This window comes from Populus euphratica, unplaced genomic scaffold, assembly GCF_000495115.2.
Source record: "Populus euphratica unplaced genomic scaffold, PopEup_1.0 scaffold5.1, whole genome shotgun sequence".
Classification (NCBI taxonomy): Eukaryota; Viridiplantae; Streptophyta; class Magnoliopsida; order Malpighiales; family Salicaceae; genus Populus; species Populus euphratica.
Window position 1 is genome coordinate 5,496,500 of NW_011499848.1, and position 18,393 is coordinate 5,514,892.

General features: G+C 34.6%; 3 protein-coding genes and 1 non-coding gene across 5 annotated transcripts; all 4 read left to right on the plus strand.

Moving 5' to 3' along the window:
• The first annotated feature begins 1,819 nt into the window (after positions 1 to 1,819).
• On the plus strand, positions 1,820 to 5,229 carry LOC105118945 (laccase-12-like). The gene is made up of 6 exons (XM_011017004.1): positions 1,820 to 2,019; positions 2,127 to 2,278; positions 2,413 to 2,660; positions 2,880 to 3,008; positions 3,785 to 4,747; positions 4,868 to 5,229. Exons 1-6 carry the CDS (start codon positions 1,894 to 1,896, stop codon positions 4,996 to 4,998), a joined length of 1,749 nt encoding a protein of 582 aa, XP_011015306.1. The 5' UTR covers positions 1,820 to 1,893; the 3' UTR covers positions 4,999 to 5,229.
• A 1,515-nt stretch (positions 5,230 to 6,744) lies between these two features.
• On the plus strand, positions 6,745 to 6,817 carry TRNAV-UAC (transfer RNA valine (anticodon UAC)). The gene has a single exon. It is a non-coding gene; the product is annotated as a tRNA-Val (tRNA).
• Positions 6,818 to 9,552: 2,735 nt separating this feature from the next.
• On the plus strand, positions 9,553 to 12,626 carry LOC105118952 (laccase-12-like). The gene is made up of 6 exons (XM_011017016.1): positions 9,553 to 9,742; positions 9,858 to 10,009; positions 10,252 to 10,496; positions 10,636 to 10,764; positions 11,135 to 12,088; positions 12,185 to 12,626. Exons 1-6 carry the CDS (start codon positions 9,602 to 9,604, stop codon positions 12,313 to 12,315), a joined length of 1,752 nt encoding a protein of 583 aa, XP_011015318.1. The 5' UTR covers positions 9,553 to 9,601; the 3' UTR covers positions 12,316 to 12,626.
• A 1,964-nt stretch (positions 12,627 to 14,590) lies between these two features.
• On the plus strand, positions 14,591 to 16,625 carry LOC105118963 (dehydration-responsive element-binding protein 2C-like). Of its 2 annotated transcripts, none has more exons than XM_011017034.1 (2): positions 14,591 to 14,710; positions 15,433 to 16,625. In XM_011017034.1, the coding sequence occupies exon 2, from the start codon at positions 15,497 to 15,499 to the stop codon at positions 16,349 to 16,351; it is 855 nt and encodes a 284-aa protein (XP_011015336.1). In that variant the 5' UTR covers positions 14,591 to 14,710; positions 15,433 to 15,496; the 3' UTR covers positions 16,352 to 16,625. The 2 variants fall into 2 exon arrangements, with proteins under 2 accessions (XP_011015336.1, XP_011015329.1); XM_011017027.1 differs by having other exon boundaries at positions 14,593 to 14,747.
• Positions 16,626 to 18,393: the final 1,768 nt, after the last annotated feature.

Below are 18,393 nucleotides of genomic sequence, written 5' to 3' on the forward strand. Positions count from 1 at the left end.
AGGAATGTTTCTGAACGTATTGGTGACAAAGCGCTGGTTAATCTATGCCCATGCGAACACCAGCTAGATAGTCATTTGTTTCCGAGAAATTGTTCAAAGTGATCATGATTATGCTGCATTTTCAATAAATTTGACCCTTGAACTTAACTAATCACCATTTGTTTTGCCGTGTCATGTAAATAAAGTGCACTACAAAACCACTAATGGTTTAATTACACAGATTTGTTGATCTCTTAATTACACACATTGGATGGACATGAAGAGTTCTTTTTTTTAAAGAAAAAATTAATCTTGATCGATTAGATTGATCAAGATTAATTTTTTTAAAAAAAAAATATTAAGAAAACCCCTCAATGTGTGTAATTAAGAAATCAACGAATCTGTGTAGATATTAATTTTGAGATTTGAATTTAAAAAGCAAAGGGAGAGAATAACTTGATGAAAGTATGGGCTTCATGTTGGAAGAGATCTCCAACTCATGAGCCAAAAAAAAAACCAAATATTAAAAAGTATACTTTTAGCTATTTATTTATTGGACAGTTATTTCTACATTTCTTTATAAAAATAATAAAAATAAATAATTATTGGTCAATGGTTATTTTTATAGTCATTAACCAACGGTTTTTTTTTTAAATGTAGGATGAATTTTTTAAAAATACAAGAGGAAAGAACTTGTAGATTTTAAAATTTTGTATTATGCCTTACCCTTTTCTTAAATTTAAAAAAACAAAAATTAATTATTCTTCATTTTAAAAATATTCATATAAATAAATTTTAAATTATATATTTTAACTTTCATATTACTTCATTAATTTTAAATTACTCATATTAATTATATAATTAAAACATTATAATTATATTATATATAAAATATCTAAATTAGTTATATAATTATATTAAAATTAATTTAACATGAAATATATTAAAATATAATTGACTTTTTTAAATAGTTTTTTATCATTAGAATATATATAATTAAAAAAACTATATTTATACTATTCAAAAAATTATTTTTTTTATTTGATTCTTTAATATAGTATATTTATTGGAAATGCTCTGGTGGTAGAAAAAACTGTACACGTGACTCCTTTTTTTGGAACACACGCTTTCTAGATAAAGGCCTAAAAAATCTCTCATGCAAAGACCCAGAACACCCCTTTCTTTATAGGAATTGCTGTCGATCTTGGTAAACTATTTCTGACAGCTGAACCATTCTAATTACGGAAAAAGATCAGCCGGCATTGGCCTTTCCTTTTTCTCGGACACTACGACATATCAATCTGATCTCCCAGTTGCTTAAGAATGATATGTTTAATGAAAATGACCGTGTTTTTCTTGCAGATGGTGAAGTTACTTGCAACAAAGTTATTTAGTCCCGATCGAGCTTGGGTGTAAATTTAGCAATTATTATAATTAAGGAGGTCGTTTTCTCCCCCTCAATTATGGAATAAATATTAATTTCCCACTTCAAAGTAAACACTTTTGTTAAAAAAGAAATTAAGAAGAAGCCGTCCTGGATCAGTTTCTTGGATCATTATAGTTAAAGATTTAGAGGAACGCAATCCATTTTATTTCCAGATAAATTATTATAGTACTGTTGCTTTGTTGAATTTTAGCATCTAAGAAAGACTTTTGAACCAAGCACAATTAAAAGAAATAATACTATTTTCGATAGGCTAGTGGGTGCACCAAGCTAACCAACTCCTTTGAGGTTGAACCAAGTCTGCCCCTGGAATCCGACCATTTGGCTCTTGACCGAAACCTAATCTGCCAGCTTCACATAATTCTGTGCGTCGAATTTTTCTTATAAATAGAGCTTCCTCTCTCCAACCCTCCACACCACATTACCAACTTAACAAATAGCATCAATTAGGACGGAGGTTAGATTTAGAGATGGAGGTTTTCAACAACATTTTTGCCAGCAATCATAGTTGCTCTGCGCTCTTCTTAGGCCTTCTGTTGCTCCTAGCTTCTGCATTGTCCTTGGCAAATGCCAAAAGTCACTACCATGATTTTGTTGTATGTCTCTCTCCCTCTTAATTTCCTTCGTCGAACTTGTCTCAAGCTCTTCTTCTACTTAATAAGATACTATAACTATAATATTTTTATGTATTGCGATGGTCCAGATTCAAGCAACTCCAGTGAAGAGGCTATGCAAGACCCAGAATTCCATCACGGTCAATGGGATGTTCCCAGGACCAACACTAGAAGTGAATAATGGAGACACTCTAGTTGTCAATGTTGTCAACAAAGCCCGATATAACGTCACCATTCATTGGTAAATAGATTGGCTTCCATGTTTCAGCTTTTCTACATGACATCAACCTTTTTTATTTTAATAATAGTATTTCTTGACGAGCATGAGGCATGCATTTTTATATATATAATACTATCGTTTTTCTTTTTGTTCAGGCATGGTGTTAGGCAAATGAGAACGGGATGGGCAGATGGGCCAGAATTCGTGACACAGTGCCCAATTAGACCAGGTGGGAGTTACACCTACAGATTTACCATTCAAGGACAAGAGGGGACCCTGTGGTGGCATGCTCATAGCTCATGGCTTAGAGCCACCGTTTACGGTGCTCTAATTATCCACCCAAAAGAAGGATCTTCGTACCCATTCTCTAAGCAGCCAAAGCGCGAAACAGCAATTCTTCTTGGTAATCCAACTATTCGTTGTTCCATAAAATCAGTTTTTGAGTACTCATGATTCATTAATCAATTTATAAGTACATGAGCTAGCAATTATATATACGTAGATTGGTAGCTTAACTACCTAAATGAAATTAAGAGCAAATGATTTGTGAATTAATGGAAATTAATTAAGATGGGAATGATGTTAATCACGTTGATTAATTATGCTGTTAATTAATGATCAGGTGAATGGTGGAACGCGAATCCAATTGATGTTGTACGGGAAGCAACTCGAACGGGAGGTGCACCCAATAGTTCCGATGCATATACAATCAATGGTCAACCTGGTGACCTCTACAACTGCTCTAGCCAAGGTATGTGTAAATACTTACTCTTCCCCAAAACCAAGAGAAAAAAAAAATGTTGCTCACGCATTCTATCAAAAAAAAAAAAAAGGAAATAACAAGATTAGCATTTGAGAAAATTTCTAGCTGGCTAATTGAGCGTACAGGAGCGTGATAATTTTTGTTTTCAAATGTATTTAACTTAAAAAAATTAATACTTGTTTAGTTTTTAATAGTTTTAATATATTAATATTAAATATAAAAAAATTAAAATTTATTTTGATGTATTTAAAAATTACTATACATGCATACATACATACCTATATATATATATATGAACGAGAAGAATCCAGAAGTCGATGCACACGCAGAGGATAAAATGTCTAATCGAAGGATTTTGTTTTATCCTGGGACAGAACTTAGTGATGGTGTAATGATGTTCTTTCACTAACATGCATGGTTGCATGGACCCTAGCATGAAGCATTCACCCACGAAATATAAAAGTCTCAGACAAAATAATTTTGATCACTAGTTTTGCAAAAAAAAAAAAAAAGAAGTTGGTGTGGAAAGAGATAACTGGATCCCAAAATTGTAAATGAACAGGAAAAGTTGACTGGCCAACTAAAAATCATCAATATTCCACAGGGACCAAAGACCAAATCATCTGGGCCCATGGGCAGGGGTGTTCACTAATGAGCCCAGGGCCAGAATCTTTCAGCAGAGACTTGAATTCCTGTGCTAGTAGTTCTTGGTTTTGGAAGCGATCATAGAAAATAACCTGTTTTGACATGAATTTCTTTTGCAGATACTGTAATTGTACCAATTGACTCCGGCGAGACCAATCTTCTCCGAGTCATCAATGCAGCTCTGAATCAACCCCTTTTCTTCACTGTTGCCAATCATAAGCTCACTGTTGTTGGCGCTGATGCATCCTACGTCAAACCCTTCACCACATCAGTCCTGATGCTAGGACCAGGCCAAACCACCGATGTTTTGATCTCCGGTGACCAGAATCCTTCACGGTACTACATGGCAGCACGTGCCTACCAAAGTGCACAAAATGCACCATTCGACAATACTACCACTACTGCCATTCTTGAATACAAATCATCCCTCTGTGCTGCCAAAAATTGTTCATCAAACAAACCGATCATGCCACCATTACCGAGCTTCAATGACACAGCCACTGTCACTGCTTTCACTAGTAGCTTCAAAAGTACTGATAAAACCTTTGTCCCGACTGACATCGATGAGAGTTTATTCTTCACAGTTGGTTTAGGTCTCAATCCATGCCCACCAAATTTTAACAAGTCTAGACAGTGTCAAGGGCCTAATGGAACCCGCTTCACTGCAAGCATGAACAACGTATCTTTTGTGCTCCCATCCAACTTCTCTCTATTGCAAGCTCATCACCAACGCATACAAGGAGTTTTCACCACTGATTTCCCAGCAAATCCACCACGAAAATTTGATTACACTGGTAACGTGAGCAGGTCCCTCTTCACACCTGTTCCAGGGACTAAGCTGTACAGATTGAAATATGGGTCAAGAGTGCAGATTGTGCTACAAGACACGAGCATTGTCACATCAGAAAACCACCCAATTCATCTTCATGGATATGACTTTTACATTATCGCACAAGGATTTGGAAATTATAATCCCCGAACAGACCCATCAAAATTTAACCTTGTTGATCCACCTCTCAGAAACACAGTTGGAGTGCCTGTAAATGGATGGGCAGTCATTAGATTCGTAGCAGACAATCCAGGTAAAAAAATATAAACACTCTGCATTCATCATACAATGATGTCAAACCTTAGCTTCAATTGAACTCCAATCTAAATTAAATGTTTCCAACATGTTTTTTTTTTTTTTTTTGCATAAATAGGTGTTTGGCTAATGCATTGCCACTTGGATGTTCACATCACCTGGGGTCTCGCCACGGCTTTCTTGGTCGAGAATGGAGTCGGAGAATTGCAATCCATTGAGTCCCCTCCAGAAGATCTGCCTCTATGCTGAGATCAGCAATAGAAAGAAAATATACGTACCAGTTTGTTGAAATTCATAAGCCCGATCGATAACATAATGTTTCCATTTGTTGTAGTCTTAGTTTCATTGTTGGTTTGTTCTTTCCTTTCGAGTAATAAAGCGATTACAGGGTGCTGCAGTTAGAAAAATCGGTTCCAATTTATTTAGCAATACAATGGCCATGTTTCTTGATTCTAGATGCACGTAATTCTTTTCCATTAATCATTGTTGCAACAAAATCCCACTTCTCCCTCCCTCTCTCCCTCTCTCTTATCTTTAATTATCTTTTGGACAGCTTCAATTCTCCCATCCTGATAAACATGAGGGATGTGATTCAGAATTTACTAAATTTGAGGAGTATTGAAATCTAAATTATAGTTGCAAGAAGATCCCTGCAAACTATTTTTGTGCTTTTTATCAAAAGCGATTGTACGAACTCCACTGATTGGCATTGCCCTGCAACAATTGTGTCTTGTAGCAGACACTGGAGACCTCTATATATATATATATATATATATATTGGGTTTGAGCTCTGCTCAGCCACCCATTAACTATCATGACTCAAATATCCTCAAGTCAAATTTAAAAAATAAAACTGTCATGAATTTCCAACCGTAAAGTTAGAAAAATAAATTACCTAAAACAAAGAGTTGCCTCACCTCCTCACCCCTTGTAATCAACAAATGGTTGAATTCTGAAAATTCTCATGTGCAGAATTAAGTACATATTATTTTGTAGTTGTTTGGAATTTCGTTTTAAATGGTATTTCATTAAAAACAATGTTTAAAATTAATTTTTTAATATTTTTTGTATTTTTTTGTTAAATTTATATTAAAAATTATTTTTAAAAAATAAAAAATCAGTTATTTAAATATATTTTTTTTAAAAAAAAAAACCTTTTAATAAACAACATTTGTAAAGAGCCTGTGAAAGCAAGATTAATCTTATAATAAATAGTTAATTATGACTTAGTCTCTATGGTTAGTCAATTTCTAACCACTCGTGACTAGATATACCCCAACATTCATTGTTCGAACTTAATTACAAGCGCGTCAATGACCAGAAAGAAAGTTTAAAAGGATAATCTTTCTAGAAATCAGCGAGCTTTTGCTCCCTTTTTTACCTCAAGTATTTTTTTTCCCTGTTGCATTGCAATTAACCAGAGTTATTGAAGTATAACTACAAACTTTTGTGTAATTACTTATACAAAATTTAATTATGACTTAGTCTCTATGGTTTCATAAAACTAGCTAATTACCCCATGTTATTTCAATTTCTAACCACACTAGTTACTAGAGATATAACTCAATATTCACTCTTGTACTTAATTATAAGTGCCTCGGTCACCACATTTTGAAATTTTTAATATTAAAATAATATTTTTTAAAAAAATTATTTTTAACATCAACAAATTAAAACAATCTAAAAATCTAAAAAAAATTAAAATTAAAATTAAAATAAATAAATATTTTTTTAAAAAAATAATTATCTTATCAATAAATTTAGCACTTGATTAATTATATGATAAACTAATTTGTTATGATTCGTTAAATAAAATCTAATATGTGTACTCAAACGTTTTTGAAAAACTCATATCGTTAAAATCAAAGAAAATAATAAATGACTGAGCAAATACATAGAATTCGAGCAGTAAAATTCATAGAGTTCGGAACTCAAAAGGAGAGCCTGCCTTCCAATTACTATAAGAAATGTTAGGGGACCCATAACCAGGCAAAGGTTGCTGTGGTGTAGTGGTTATCTCGTTAGTCTTACACACTAAAGGTCCCCAGTTCGATCCTGGGCAGCAACATTTTAAATTTATTTACAACTTTTTGCTTACAAAAAAAGGCAGAAGAGAGAAGGGGCTATAAATATCTAGGTTTCTGTTCATGGACTTTTCTCTTGTCCAGGTTTAATTAATTAGATTAATCTTACCTTACAGAGAAATCAACGATCAAGAATCATTATAGAAAGCGGGTTGGGATTGCTTCTGTCTCGGTGGGCACAAGCAGAGCTGGGTTTGGAAGTTTATAGTCGCTTTATGAGAAGTGACTCGCATATCTTTGGTTGTTAATGAAGAAATGTCGGTGCACATCGATACTGTTGGACAGATGCAATATTTGCACTTTGCCTTAGTGGGATTCCCTGATTTTGCTTCATCGCTCTTGTCTGTTGGCATTGCATTGCATCTTGAATGTGAAAACTACCACTTAGTGCTTAGTGTTTATGCAGTAACATTATGCCAACCACTCTATCTTTCCCTGTAGGTATTGAATGCCGTTAGAACTGTCTCTTAAATTCGGCAATGGGATTCGATTGGGACTTGACTCAAGGATTTGTTGTGTAGAACATGTTCGGTGCTAAAACTCCCTCTTAAATTCCCCTTGGCACTTGAACAATAAGTGCAAAAGGGTTTATACATTATGTGCCTAGAGCACATAACAACTAGTAGTTAAGGCCTCGGGGAGAGTGTGTTTGACGTCTTTGTTAGGCCTTTCTAGGGATGTAACTGAGTTTTGCCCTGATGTCCATTTTCTCTGCAGCTTGCTAGGCCTATAGAATGGGTTCCTCGTGGTGTTTTCTATTACATGGGCACCACATAGAGAACCCACCACAGTACAGGCAGCTAATTCTCGCGTGAAAACCATGTGGGATTAATTGACTTGAAGGCAACTGCCTATGTTAGTAATTGCGTGCTTCAAGTTAATTAAGGTTTTGCAACATGATATTGTTTATGAACTTGGAACGTTTTATTGTTCAAGTTTAATGGTAAACCATTCACAACCACCATGGAAATTGAAAACCCAAGAAAGCAAGGTCGACAACATGCATGCTATTAATTAATAATCATAACACAGAAGGACTAGGGAGAGACGAAAGGAAATAAAAGGTGGTGAGAGACGAAGCACCAGCAAACATTGACGAATTAAGGAGGCATCTGCATGTGTTTTTGGATCTTTTTTAATTATTATTATTTAATTTCATTTATACGACTAATCGTGTTGCTTATGACTTCGTAATTGCTACTAACTAACATCTCAAGACTCTCAACAGGTCAATAACAAACTTTACCAAACAGGGCACCTTCCTTTTTCAATCTTGTTCACCTATCAAAATCCTTACAAGTCCCTGTCTCTCTCGATCGCAAGATATGCTTCCTTTCAAAGAGACTAAGTCTTCTCATTAATTTGTCATTGATCATGGAATTCAAGATCATCTCAATATTTCATGAAATCATTGTTAGTAGCAGTTAATTCTTTTTCTCTTATAATCACTTAAGAGAATGTGAAAATAAAAACATACTCTTAAAGGAACTGCTCATTTTACTATTATGGTGACAAAAACAAAACAAAATATTTTATTTCATCGATCGTGGCATTTAAATAGGAAACAAGATCGTTTCGGATGACAAAAAAATTACTAGGAACTAACATTTAAACAATAGCATCTAATTGGTAACACAACATGAAATTATGAGTCTGTTTATTTTTATATTTTAAAAAAATTGAAAAAAATTGATTTTTTAAAATTTTCCCATTGTTTTAAATATTTGATTTTTTTTATGTTTTCAGATTTTTTTTAATGTATTGATGTAAAAAATAAAATTTTAAAAATAAAAAATATTATTTTAATATAAAACACTTTAAAAAATAATCATTAATAAAATATCAAAAAAATCCAACCGTAATTATATCTCCATCGGATTAATCAAGCAATTTTAAACCTAAAAAAAAAAAAACTGAGGTTTTGAGTTCAAATACTGCTGCTCTAGTTATGTAAAAAATTAAAAATATAATATCATCGTTACTATTATTATTATTATTAATAATAAGTGTACTGATAAAATCCCAATTGTAAGTGGTTTAGAATCATAAAATCACCTCTCCCGGATCACTTACTCCTTGATAAAGAGTTAAAATGATTGATAGTATTGTTAATTAATGTACGCGTCCTTTAAGCGTGAACTCTTAAGGTTAGTAAGTTTGTTGATATTTAATTGAGCATTCGCCTATCAGAGAAGTAGTTTTCGAGCATCGCTCTCAACTTGTGTGCGGACCTTGTTTGCTAGCACAAAAGTTGGAGGCCTACATCAGTACTTCCTTTATTTGCAACGAGTTTGACCGCTTGTGCATGGGTTGATTAATTAATTTCTTTTGGTATCGGGCGATGGTGCTTGTCCTCAGATACGGACGTTGAAATCATGAGCATTACAAGAAGAAGAACGCAAGCGAGGTTGCATTAATTTCTATACGTAATAACCCATTTGATTAAAAAGAATTGAAGGACCACAACCCTTCTTTTTGCCAACAAATATTATGAATGGTGGTGGTCTGTTGAGATTCAACAAGAAATTAACGAAAAGACTTGTCAAACAAGCATCTGAGAAATTATCCAATCTCGATATGCTAGTGGGTGCACCAACTCCCATGGGATTGAGCTAAGTATTGCCTTCGAAATCAAACCACTCCCTAAATCAAAACCTAATCTGCCAACCTCAAACAACTCGTTCTGCTGCACGCTCATCCTATATAAGGAATTCTTTGACTCCTTTTCATCACCACTCATCTTAATTAGCCATCACTCGAAGAAATCAATGCAGGCTAGCTTAAGAGATCAAATGGAGGTTATCAAGTCTATCTTTGCTGATCGCCATTGTTCTTTCTTCCTGGTCGTGATGCTTCTAGCCTCAACATTGTCATTAGCGATTGCAGAGATCCACCACCATGATTTTGTTGTATGTCCTAGTAATTAACTCCTTATCCTTTGGTTATTTAATGTATCATCTTCAAATCAATAATCCTGATCTCCATCTTTCTCCTGGTAAACGTTTATATTTTAATATGGAACAGGTTCAAGCAACGAAAGTGAAGAGGCTGTGCAAAACCCACAATAGCATCACAGTCAATGGGATGTTCCCAGGGCCAACCCTGGAAGTGAAGAATGGAGACACTCTAGTTGTAAAAGTTGTGAACAAAGCCCGATACAACGTTACCATTCACTGGTAATCAATTGCATGAGTCACACATGCACGTGTGATCGCATTCCTACAAACATACATGTTCCCGACAAATCATTACATGGAGCATGAGGCATATATACAATGCATGTTTTTTTAGTTTTCTACCAGCTGCATGTTCGAAATCACTGTTCATCACACACCCAGCTCACGAACCATTCCAACTCCACTATTCTTTGGCACATTGTCTACTTAGCAATTGACCTCAGATCATCATATTTTTTTAGGCATGGTGTTAGGCAAATAAGAACGGGCTGGGCAGATGGGCCAGAATTTGTGACACAATGCCCGATCAGACCAGGTGGGAGTTATACCTACAGGTTTACTATTGAAGGACAAGAAGGGACACTTTGGTGGCATGCTCATAGCTCTTGGCTTAGAGCCACCGTTTATGGTGCTATAATTATCCTTCCAAGAGAAGGATCCTCGTATCCGTTCACTAAGCCGAAGCGTGAAACACCCATACTTCTTGGTAATTATCCATCATTAATTTCCTCTCAAATTCCTTAACCATAATTACTAGATTCCCTTAGTTATTAATTATTAATTATTGACTTAGCTTCAAAACAAATGTTTGTGTGTTCTAACTGTTGATTCTGACTAATGATCAGGCGAATGGTGGGATGCGAATCCCGTAGATGTGGTGAGGGAGGCAACTAGAACTGGAGCAGCTCCAAATATATCTGATGCATATACCATTAATGGTCAACCTGGTGATCTTTATAATTGTTCCAGCGAAGGTAACTAACCATATGTTTACTTACAATCAGGACTACAGTAGGAAAACATGTACATGACCTGTTGAACTATCTTGTGATCGTGAACTGTATCGAAAGAGCCCAGTCACGATAACATAGCTAATAGCTTCATGCCCAGATGGGGCTTTTGTTTTTAGTCTGTTTGGTAGATGTTCCATAATTAGCTTTAACATGTATATAAAGGCTTCAAGAAAATATTGCAAATTAACTGTAGCAATGAAATAATTATTAGTAGGCTGGAGCCCAGCAAGTATCCTATAGCCCAATAGACTGCTAGGGAGACCCATTCCAAGACTTGATCTAGTTTATGTATTTCATAGAAGATGATCTCAAGGAACTGATATTTTTGCAGATACTACTATTGTTCCGATCGCATCTGGTGAGACAAACCTCCTTCGAGTCATCAATGCTGCACTCAATCAACCGCTTTTCTTCACCATAGCCAATCACAAGTTCACAGTTATTGGTGCTGATGCCTCGTATCTTAAACCCTTTACTACCTCGGTCATAATGCTAGGACCAGGCCAAACCACTGATGTTTTGATCTCAGGCGATCAACTACCTGGCCGATATTACATAGCAGCTCGAGCTTATCAGAGTACGCAAAATGCACCATTTGACAATACTACAGCCACTGCCATTCTTGAATACAAATCTGCCCTTTGCCCTGCTAAGTGTACAACAAAACCAGTTATGCCTCGACTTCCAGCTTATAACGACACAGCTACAGTTACAGCATTCACTAGAAGCCTTAGAAGCCCTCGAAAAGTCGACGTCCCAACAGATATTGACGAGAACCTCTTCTTCACAATTGGTCTAGGGCTCAACAACTGTCCTAAGAATTTCAGAGCTAGGCGGTGTCAAGGACCCAACGGCACTCGATTCACTGCTAGCATTAACAACGTTTCTTTTGTGTTTCCTTCAAACATTGCGTTACTGCAGGCGTATCGGCAAAAAGTTCCTGGGATTTACACCACTGACTTTCCAGCAAAACCACCAGTAAAGTTTGATTACACTGGTAATGTGAGTCGTTCCCTCTTTCAGCCTGTTCGTGGAACTAAGCTGTACAAGTTGAAGTACGGATCAAGGGTGCAGATTGTGTTGCAGGACACAAGCATTGTCACACCAGAAAACCACCCAATGCATCTTCACGGATACGACTTCTACGTCATTGCAGAAGGATTTGGAAATTTCAATCCCAAAACTCATAAATCTAAATTTAATCTTGTTGATCCACCAATGAGGAATACAGTTGCAGTGCCTACGAATGGATGGGCAGTCATCAGATTTGTTGCTGACAATCCAGGTAATTTAGAGTTAATCTAGAGTCGATCCATGATCCGCTTCAATTCTTCAATTGAAAATTAAAACTCATCGACTTGTTTTTGTCGTGATTAAACAGGTGTGTGGATTATGCACTGTCACTTGGATGTTCACATCACATGGGGTTTGGCCATGGCTTTCTTGGTAGAGGATGGGATTGGGGAATTACAGAGTGTAGAGCCCCCTCCAGCAGATCTGCCGATATGTTAATTATGATCGAAACATAAAAGAAGATTTTACCCATTGTTGACATTCTTCAGAAGACAACAGCTATAGGATTTTCTTTCCTTTCTTTTCTGGTTGTTGTATTCAATTCCATGTGTTGTTCTTCCCTACATTCGGGGACATAGTTCAATATTGTATTTTCCCCCTCTTTTATTGATAGATAATAGGCGGGCATACAAGAGATGGTGCCTTTGAAACAGGAGTCGCCATCTCATGTTAGTGACAGACCTGCTTGTTTCTTGATTTTAGAGCTCTTTTTCTCTCTTTGTTAATAATACAATCATACTTTATGAATACTCTGCTTTGATATGCTGCGTTTTGAACATTGCAATGATCAAACATTGATAAACATGTTAAGGATGGGAAGGCAGCCCAACACCAAAAATCAACTTCTCCTTCACTGACATCAATCGAATGGCATACGGTCGTATATAATTATCAAATAATAATAATATTATTAATAATAAATCAACGCACCATGCCAAATCTAATGTTTCAGTCAATGGATCTTCTCTATCCATCACATACAATCTCGGTTTTGTAACTCAATTTCACCTTAAAAAATGTAGTTGTAATTAGTTTTAAAATTTTTTTTATTTTAAAATATATTAAAATAATATTTTTTATTTTTAAAAAATTATTTTTGATATCAACACATCAAAATAATTTAAAAATATTAAAAAAGTGTTAATTTAAAATAAAAAATAAAAAAATTTAAATTTTTTAAAACATATTTTTTAAATACAAGAACAAATAAAACCATTATGCAGATGGTTTATGATATATATATAAGCAAGATAATTTTTTTATAATGTAATATATATATATAATCCATCCGTGGCTTCACTGTAACATTGGAATTTAAAAAATTAAATAAAAAATAACAAAAAGACCAAAACTAAATCAATAAAAAAAACACCTTGCTGAATATAATAAAAATAATTGCCATGATAAGGATAATTTAGTAATTGAAACTTTCATTGGATTAATTTCCGGAACAGGTAAAATAACCATGAGGGCGGCAGTACTGGAGAGAGGAGACAATGTGCGTCAGCTCCCATGTTATAAATAGCAATTTTCCTTTTGTAGAGAAACGCGTTGTCCTTAGCCATTTCAAGTGATTCCTCGGCTTTTCAAAGGGTTCCCCTCTTGCCAAGGTTATACAACCACGGGATATGATTGGTTGCGTGGTATCTTGACACGTGGTAGACATGCACCATAAAGTGAAAACCGGAATACTGTTACCTGGGTTCCACTGCTGATGTACACGTTTTGATTTTCCATTAGCCATCAATTTTAGTACTCCGGAAGGACTCCACTAACTAAAGGTTTTTTTTTATATAAATAAAAATATATTAAAGTAATATTTTTAAAATTTAGTTATTTTTAATATTAATAAGATCATCAAAAAGATTTAAAAAATGTTAATTTTTTATTTTTTGATGTAAAAATAATTTAAAAAATATATTAAATAGCATCATTAAACATAAATAAAAAAACATTAGGATATATATATTTTTTAATAAAATAACGTTATCAATTCGGGGAACCATATCAATTCGTGGACCGATCACGCAATGTTGTGCTGAAACCCGAACCCTTGTATTTTATCTGGTATTGCAACAGTAATTTGAAATATATTTAAGGGTACCAATCACACATTTATTCGAACAAGAGTCAATTTCAGTCCATGGCAGTTATGGCAATCTCCTGTGAGAGGTTTTATATATATATATATATATATAACATTTTAATGAATTATTATTTCAGCAATGAATATCTAATTTTGACTTTGACTGGTGGGAATTAATCTTGTGTGTCAATATGTGACAATCTGTTTGTTTTATTTCTCGAGAATGATATTTGCATAATTCTTAAATCTTATACGTTTAGATTTTGGGACAATTAATTGAAGAGTTTATTTACCGTATTTTAGCACGCGGAACTCACGAACAAATTGAAAGCCTTCAAAAAAGAAGGATGGAGTAAATCTGTTGGAAATGGCAAAAATGAAATTTCAAAGAAACAGAGTGAGCAAGTAAATAGAAAGAGGTCTAGGGAGGGGAATCCCTTCGGTGCCAAGTAAAGACGAGAGCCAGCCTAGGTTCGGGACGCTTCGGGTTTCCAGCTGTCATTAGGTTCGGAATGAAACGCCTCTAGTGAAATCCAAACCGACACGTCATTAAAAAATTGAATTCCAGAAATATCCAGGGCAAGGCTATAATTATCCCGGTACCCTCTTCCCCAAAAGAGTTATCTGTAACTTTAGAAACTATCCTCTCTCTCTCTCTCTCTCCCTCTCTCTCTCAAAACAGAAAAAATACAAACAAAAAACCAGCGCGGGACAACAAAGTCCAAGACGGAAATTTAAGTGATTCGTGTAAGATTTTGATTTCTTGAAGCGAATTTCTTTGCAGGTTAGTTAGTTAATCTCAGCTTAAGAGTTTTTGAAATTTTTGTTTCTAGCTCATTTTTTGTTTCTAGGGTTTGGTCGATCAAATTGGGTAACTAGGTGTTGTTTAACTGGTGATAATTTTTTTCTTTCGTGGTGTCTAGTCGGTGGAATTTCTCTTTCCGGGGTAGGGTTTCAAATTGGGGGTTATTATAATTGGAGTAAATTTTGTGACTAAAAGCCCAAGTGGCAAATTGAGGTGTTACAGAAGTAGTTTTCTGTTTGTGGAGTGGTAAATTCTTCCCCTAGAAATTAGATTTTCTTTGTTAATTTTTTTTTTTGGGTCTGTTAAATTTTCGTACCTTCGGAATTTATTAATTTACTTAATGGCCAAGATAAATATTTCCGTGGAGAGCAATAATGGTGACTCTTTTAAGGGATTTAACTGATAAGAGGTTTATTACTTGTTAGTTAAGGAAAAACTTCCTGTCCAGAACTGGAAAGTAAATAGGACAAAATAGAGCAAACTTGGGGAGCAAGTAATTTTGCTGTCCTGACTGGATAAGGATTAGTTGGTTCTGTCTATATATATATATATCAAACATTAGCTGTCACTGTTTGGAGAATTTGAGATTTGTTATTTTTCTTGTGTTTCTCCTGCTCAAGTATTTGATTAGTGGTACTTAATTTTACTTGCTTATCTGCTGCAGATTCTGAAACTCTTGTAGTTTGGCTGTACTGGGATCAAAATTGTTGGGTACTGAGATTGAGAAAATGGGTACTCTTGATCAAGATTCTAAAGCGACTCCTATGCCTACGGATTCTACTAAGAAGAGGAAAAGGGTAAGCAATAAATCTGTAGCCGAGACCCTTAAAAAGTGGAAGGAGTATAATGAGTATATTGATTCTCAAGATGATGGAGGTAATAGACCAGTTCGTAAAGTTCCTGCCAAGGGCTCAAAGAAGGGGTGCATGAAAGGTAAAGGAGGACCAGAGAATTCAGTCTGCAATTACAGAGGAGTTAGACAGAGGACATGGGGGAAGTGGGTTGCTGAGATTCGGGAACCAAACAGAGGCCCTAGGCTATGGCTTGGTACTTTTCCTACTGCCTACGATGCTGCTCTTGCCTATGATGAAGCTGCACGAGCTATGTATGGCCCGTATGCTCGTTTAAATGTTCCTGATGTGCTGAATTCAACAAGCTCATCGAAGGACAACTTCTCCTCAGCGACACCATCTTGCTATTCTCCAGCAGCGAGTTCTGCGGACTCTGCTACTACATCAACCCACTCTGAGGTCTGCGTGTATGAGGATCCTAAGCAGAATGTATCTGGCCAAGCTGAGGTTTGTGGGAAGGATGTATCAAGCCAAGCTGAGGTTCTTGCGCATCATATATCAAGACAACAACATATTGAGGATGGTTCGCAGGCAGTTGAAAATAGCACGCTGAGGGACGAGCAGAAGAGTCAATCAGAAAATCCTTTGTGGACTCCATCAGAAAATTCCTTGGGGACCGATGAGTGGCACAACTACTCGTTGGATGAAATATTTAGCTTTGATGAGTTGCTAGGAGGGGGTATTGATGCGGGGATGATGGCGGCAGAAGGGTACTTCAACTTGGGATTTTGATAGCTCTGTAGCGTTTTCTCGAGGAAGCTATTGCTTGCGCTTTGTGCTGGTTAAAGGGTCTATAAATTTTAATGTAAAACTGGTTTCTTAGTCACTTGCTTTGCATTTTGCAAACTAGAAGTCCAATTTGAAAAGAAATTGTCAATTATTAACTGTTGTTAGGAAACAAACTAGAGTTATTGATCTTTTACTATTTACTTGGTGGGCATGGCGAAGTTTTCGCATGGTTTAGAAGGGATTAATTTGTGTAGGGCTAATTGCAATTTGCAGTGTTTGTTGATCTTATCTACCTTATCAGTGCCCAAAATGAGCGTTTTATTGGCTCAAAGCGCCAGAAGTCAAGAGGAGGGCGACAAACCTTGAAAAACCTTGTTGATATTATTTCAACCGAGGTTTTTTTTTTTGTAAAAAAAAATATCTTTATTTATTTTTTATACATATTTAGATTGTTTTGAAAAGCAATTAGTGCTGTTACAGTCACCTTCTTTGCTCTGGTCTCGAAAAGTTGATTTCTCTATGCTGACAGCGCAGCTCCTTTCGTTGTTTAGGTTTCTTTATTGGACACAATCCTGTGATTTTTAGTTTTTAACCATGGCCTGTGGGTAGAGTATTTTCTAACTGGCATGTTAAATTAAAAATTGATAAAATAACATTGTAAAAAAAATTAGAAAAATATTAATTAGAGATATGCATATGATACATGTTATTAGCATTATTTGAAACTCTTTTGAATTGTACAATTTAAAACACATGATTTAATTAGGATAGAGAAGGGAAAAAAAGAAGAAAAAAAAGATATTGAAGCTTTAATATCAACTAAAATTCTCTAAACAATATTATTTTTTAAATATTTTTTATACTGTATTATTAAAAAAATAAAGAGAGAGAGAGAGAGGGGCTATAAGCCCAAAAGAAACTCCCTGTGGCTAGCCCCTGACATTATCTTTACGACAAAACTGCTATCGAAACCTTTATCACTTTTTTCGGTTCTCTCTTGGTCTCTCTCATCATTCAAAAACTCGGGATTTTTCTTTTTCCGGTCTGGAGATTGCACGATCGAAGGGAGGAGCATCTTTAATTAGCAGACGGGAATCCAATCAAATGAATTAAAAGAAGGGGACTTTACAGCGTTAATGGAACAAATGAAATGAAGAGTCAAAATGGTTTTTTTTTTGTTAAAAAAAAAACATTCTAACATATTTATCAGAAGAAAAAATATTAAGATAAATTATTGAAAAAATTATTTTTTCATCTTTTCTTGTTTATAAAAAAAAACCCTGAAAGTATTAATATTAAAATACAAATAGTTTGTTAAAATGTATTTTTTCCACTTAAATAAACATGATAAAATAATTAAATTTACATTATTCAAAGAATAATATCAACAACTTAGATTTTTCTAAATAACTTTTGCCATCGAAGATTCTCTACGTAATGGCGTTATTTCAATTGAATAAAAACTCACCATCCATTTCATGTCATATAGGAAAAAATAACAAATATACATATATATATATATATATTTGTTAAAACTTGTTATTTTCTGCAACTATTTTGTCTAAACTTTACTGTTTAATTTTGAATTATTTGATTTTTTTAAATGTTCAAACCTATAGCGGTGCTTTAAAAATTAAAAGAAAATTCATTTTGTATATATATAAGATTTTTATAGATTAATTAGGATGAACTTCATTTATTTTTTTATTTGAATTTATCTAATAAACAATGTAGAAGAATTTCAAACTAATTTAATTTAAATTTCAGGTTAATTAAAGTATCAAATAAAAAAATTAATTTAAATTATTATGTTAAATTTAATTATAATATTAAAAAAAATTAAAGATATTAGTTTTTTAAGATCAATTTTTTTAATCCAAACCGGAACTATAACTATAGCGCGGTCATTAAACCCGAAACAGACTAAATCTATGAATTTACTACCAAACAGGGCAACAGCTCCGCCACGAATAGACACCTATGATTTTACTCAGTGACGCAGAACACTTGTCAATTCGTCGCCTCCCCCCCCCCCCTTTTTTTTT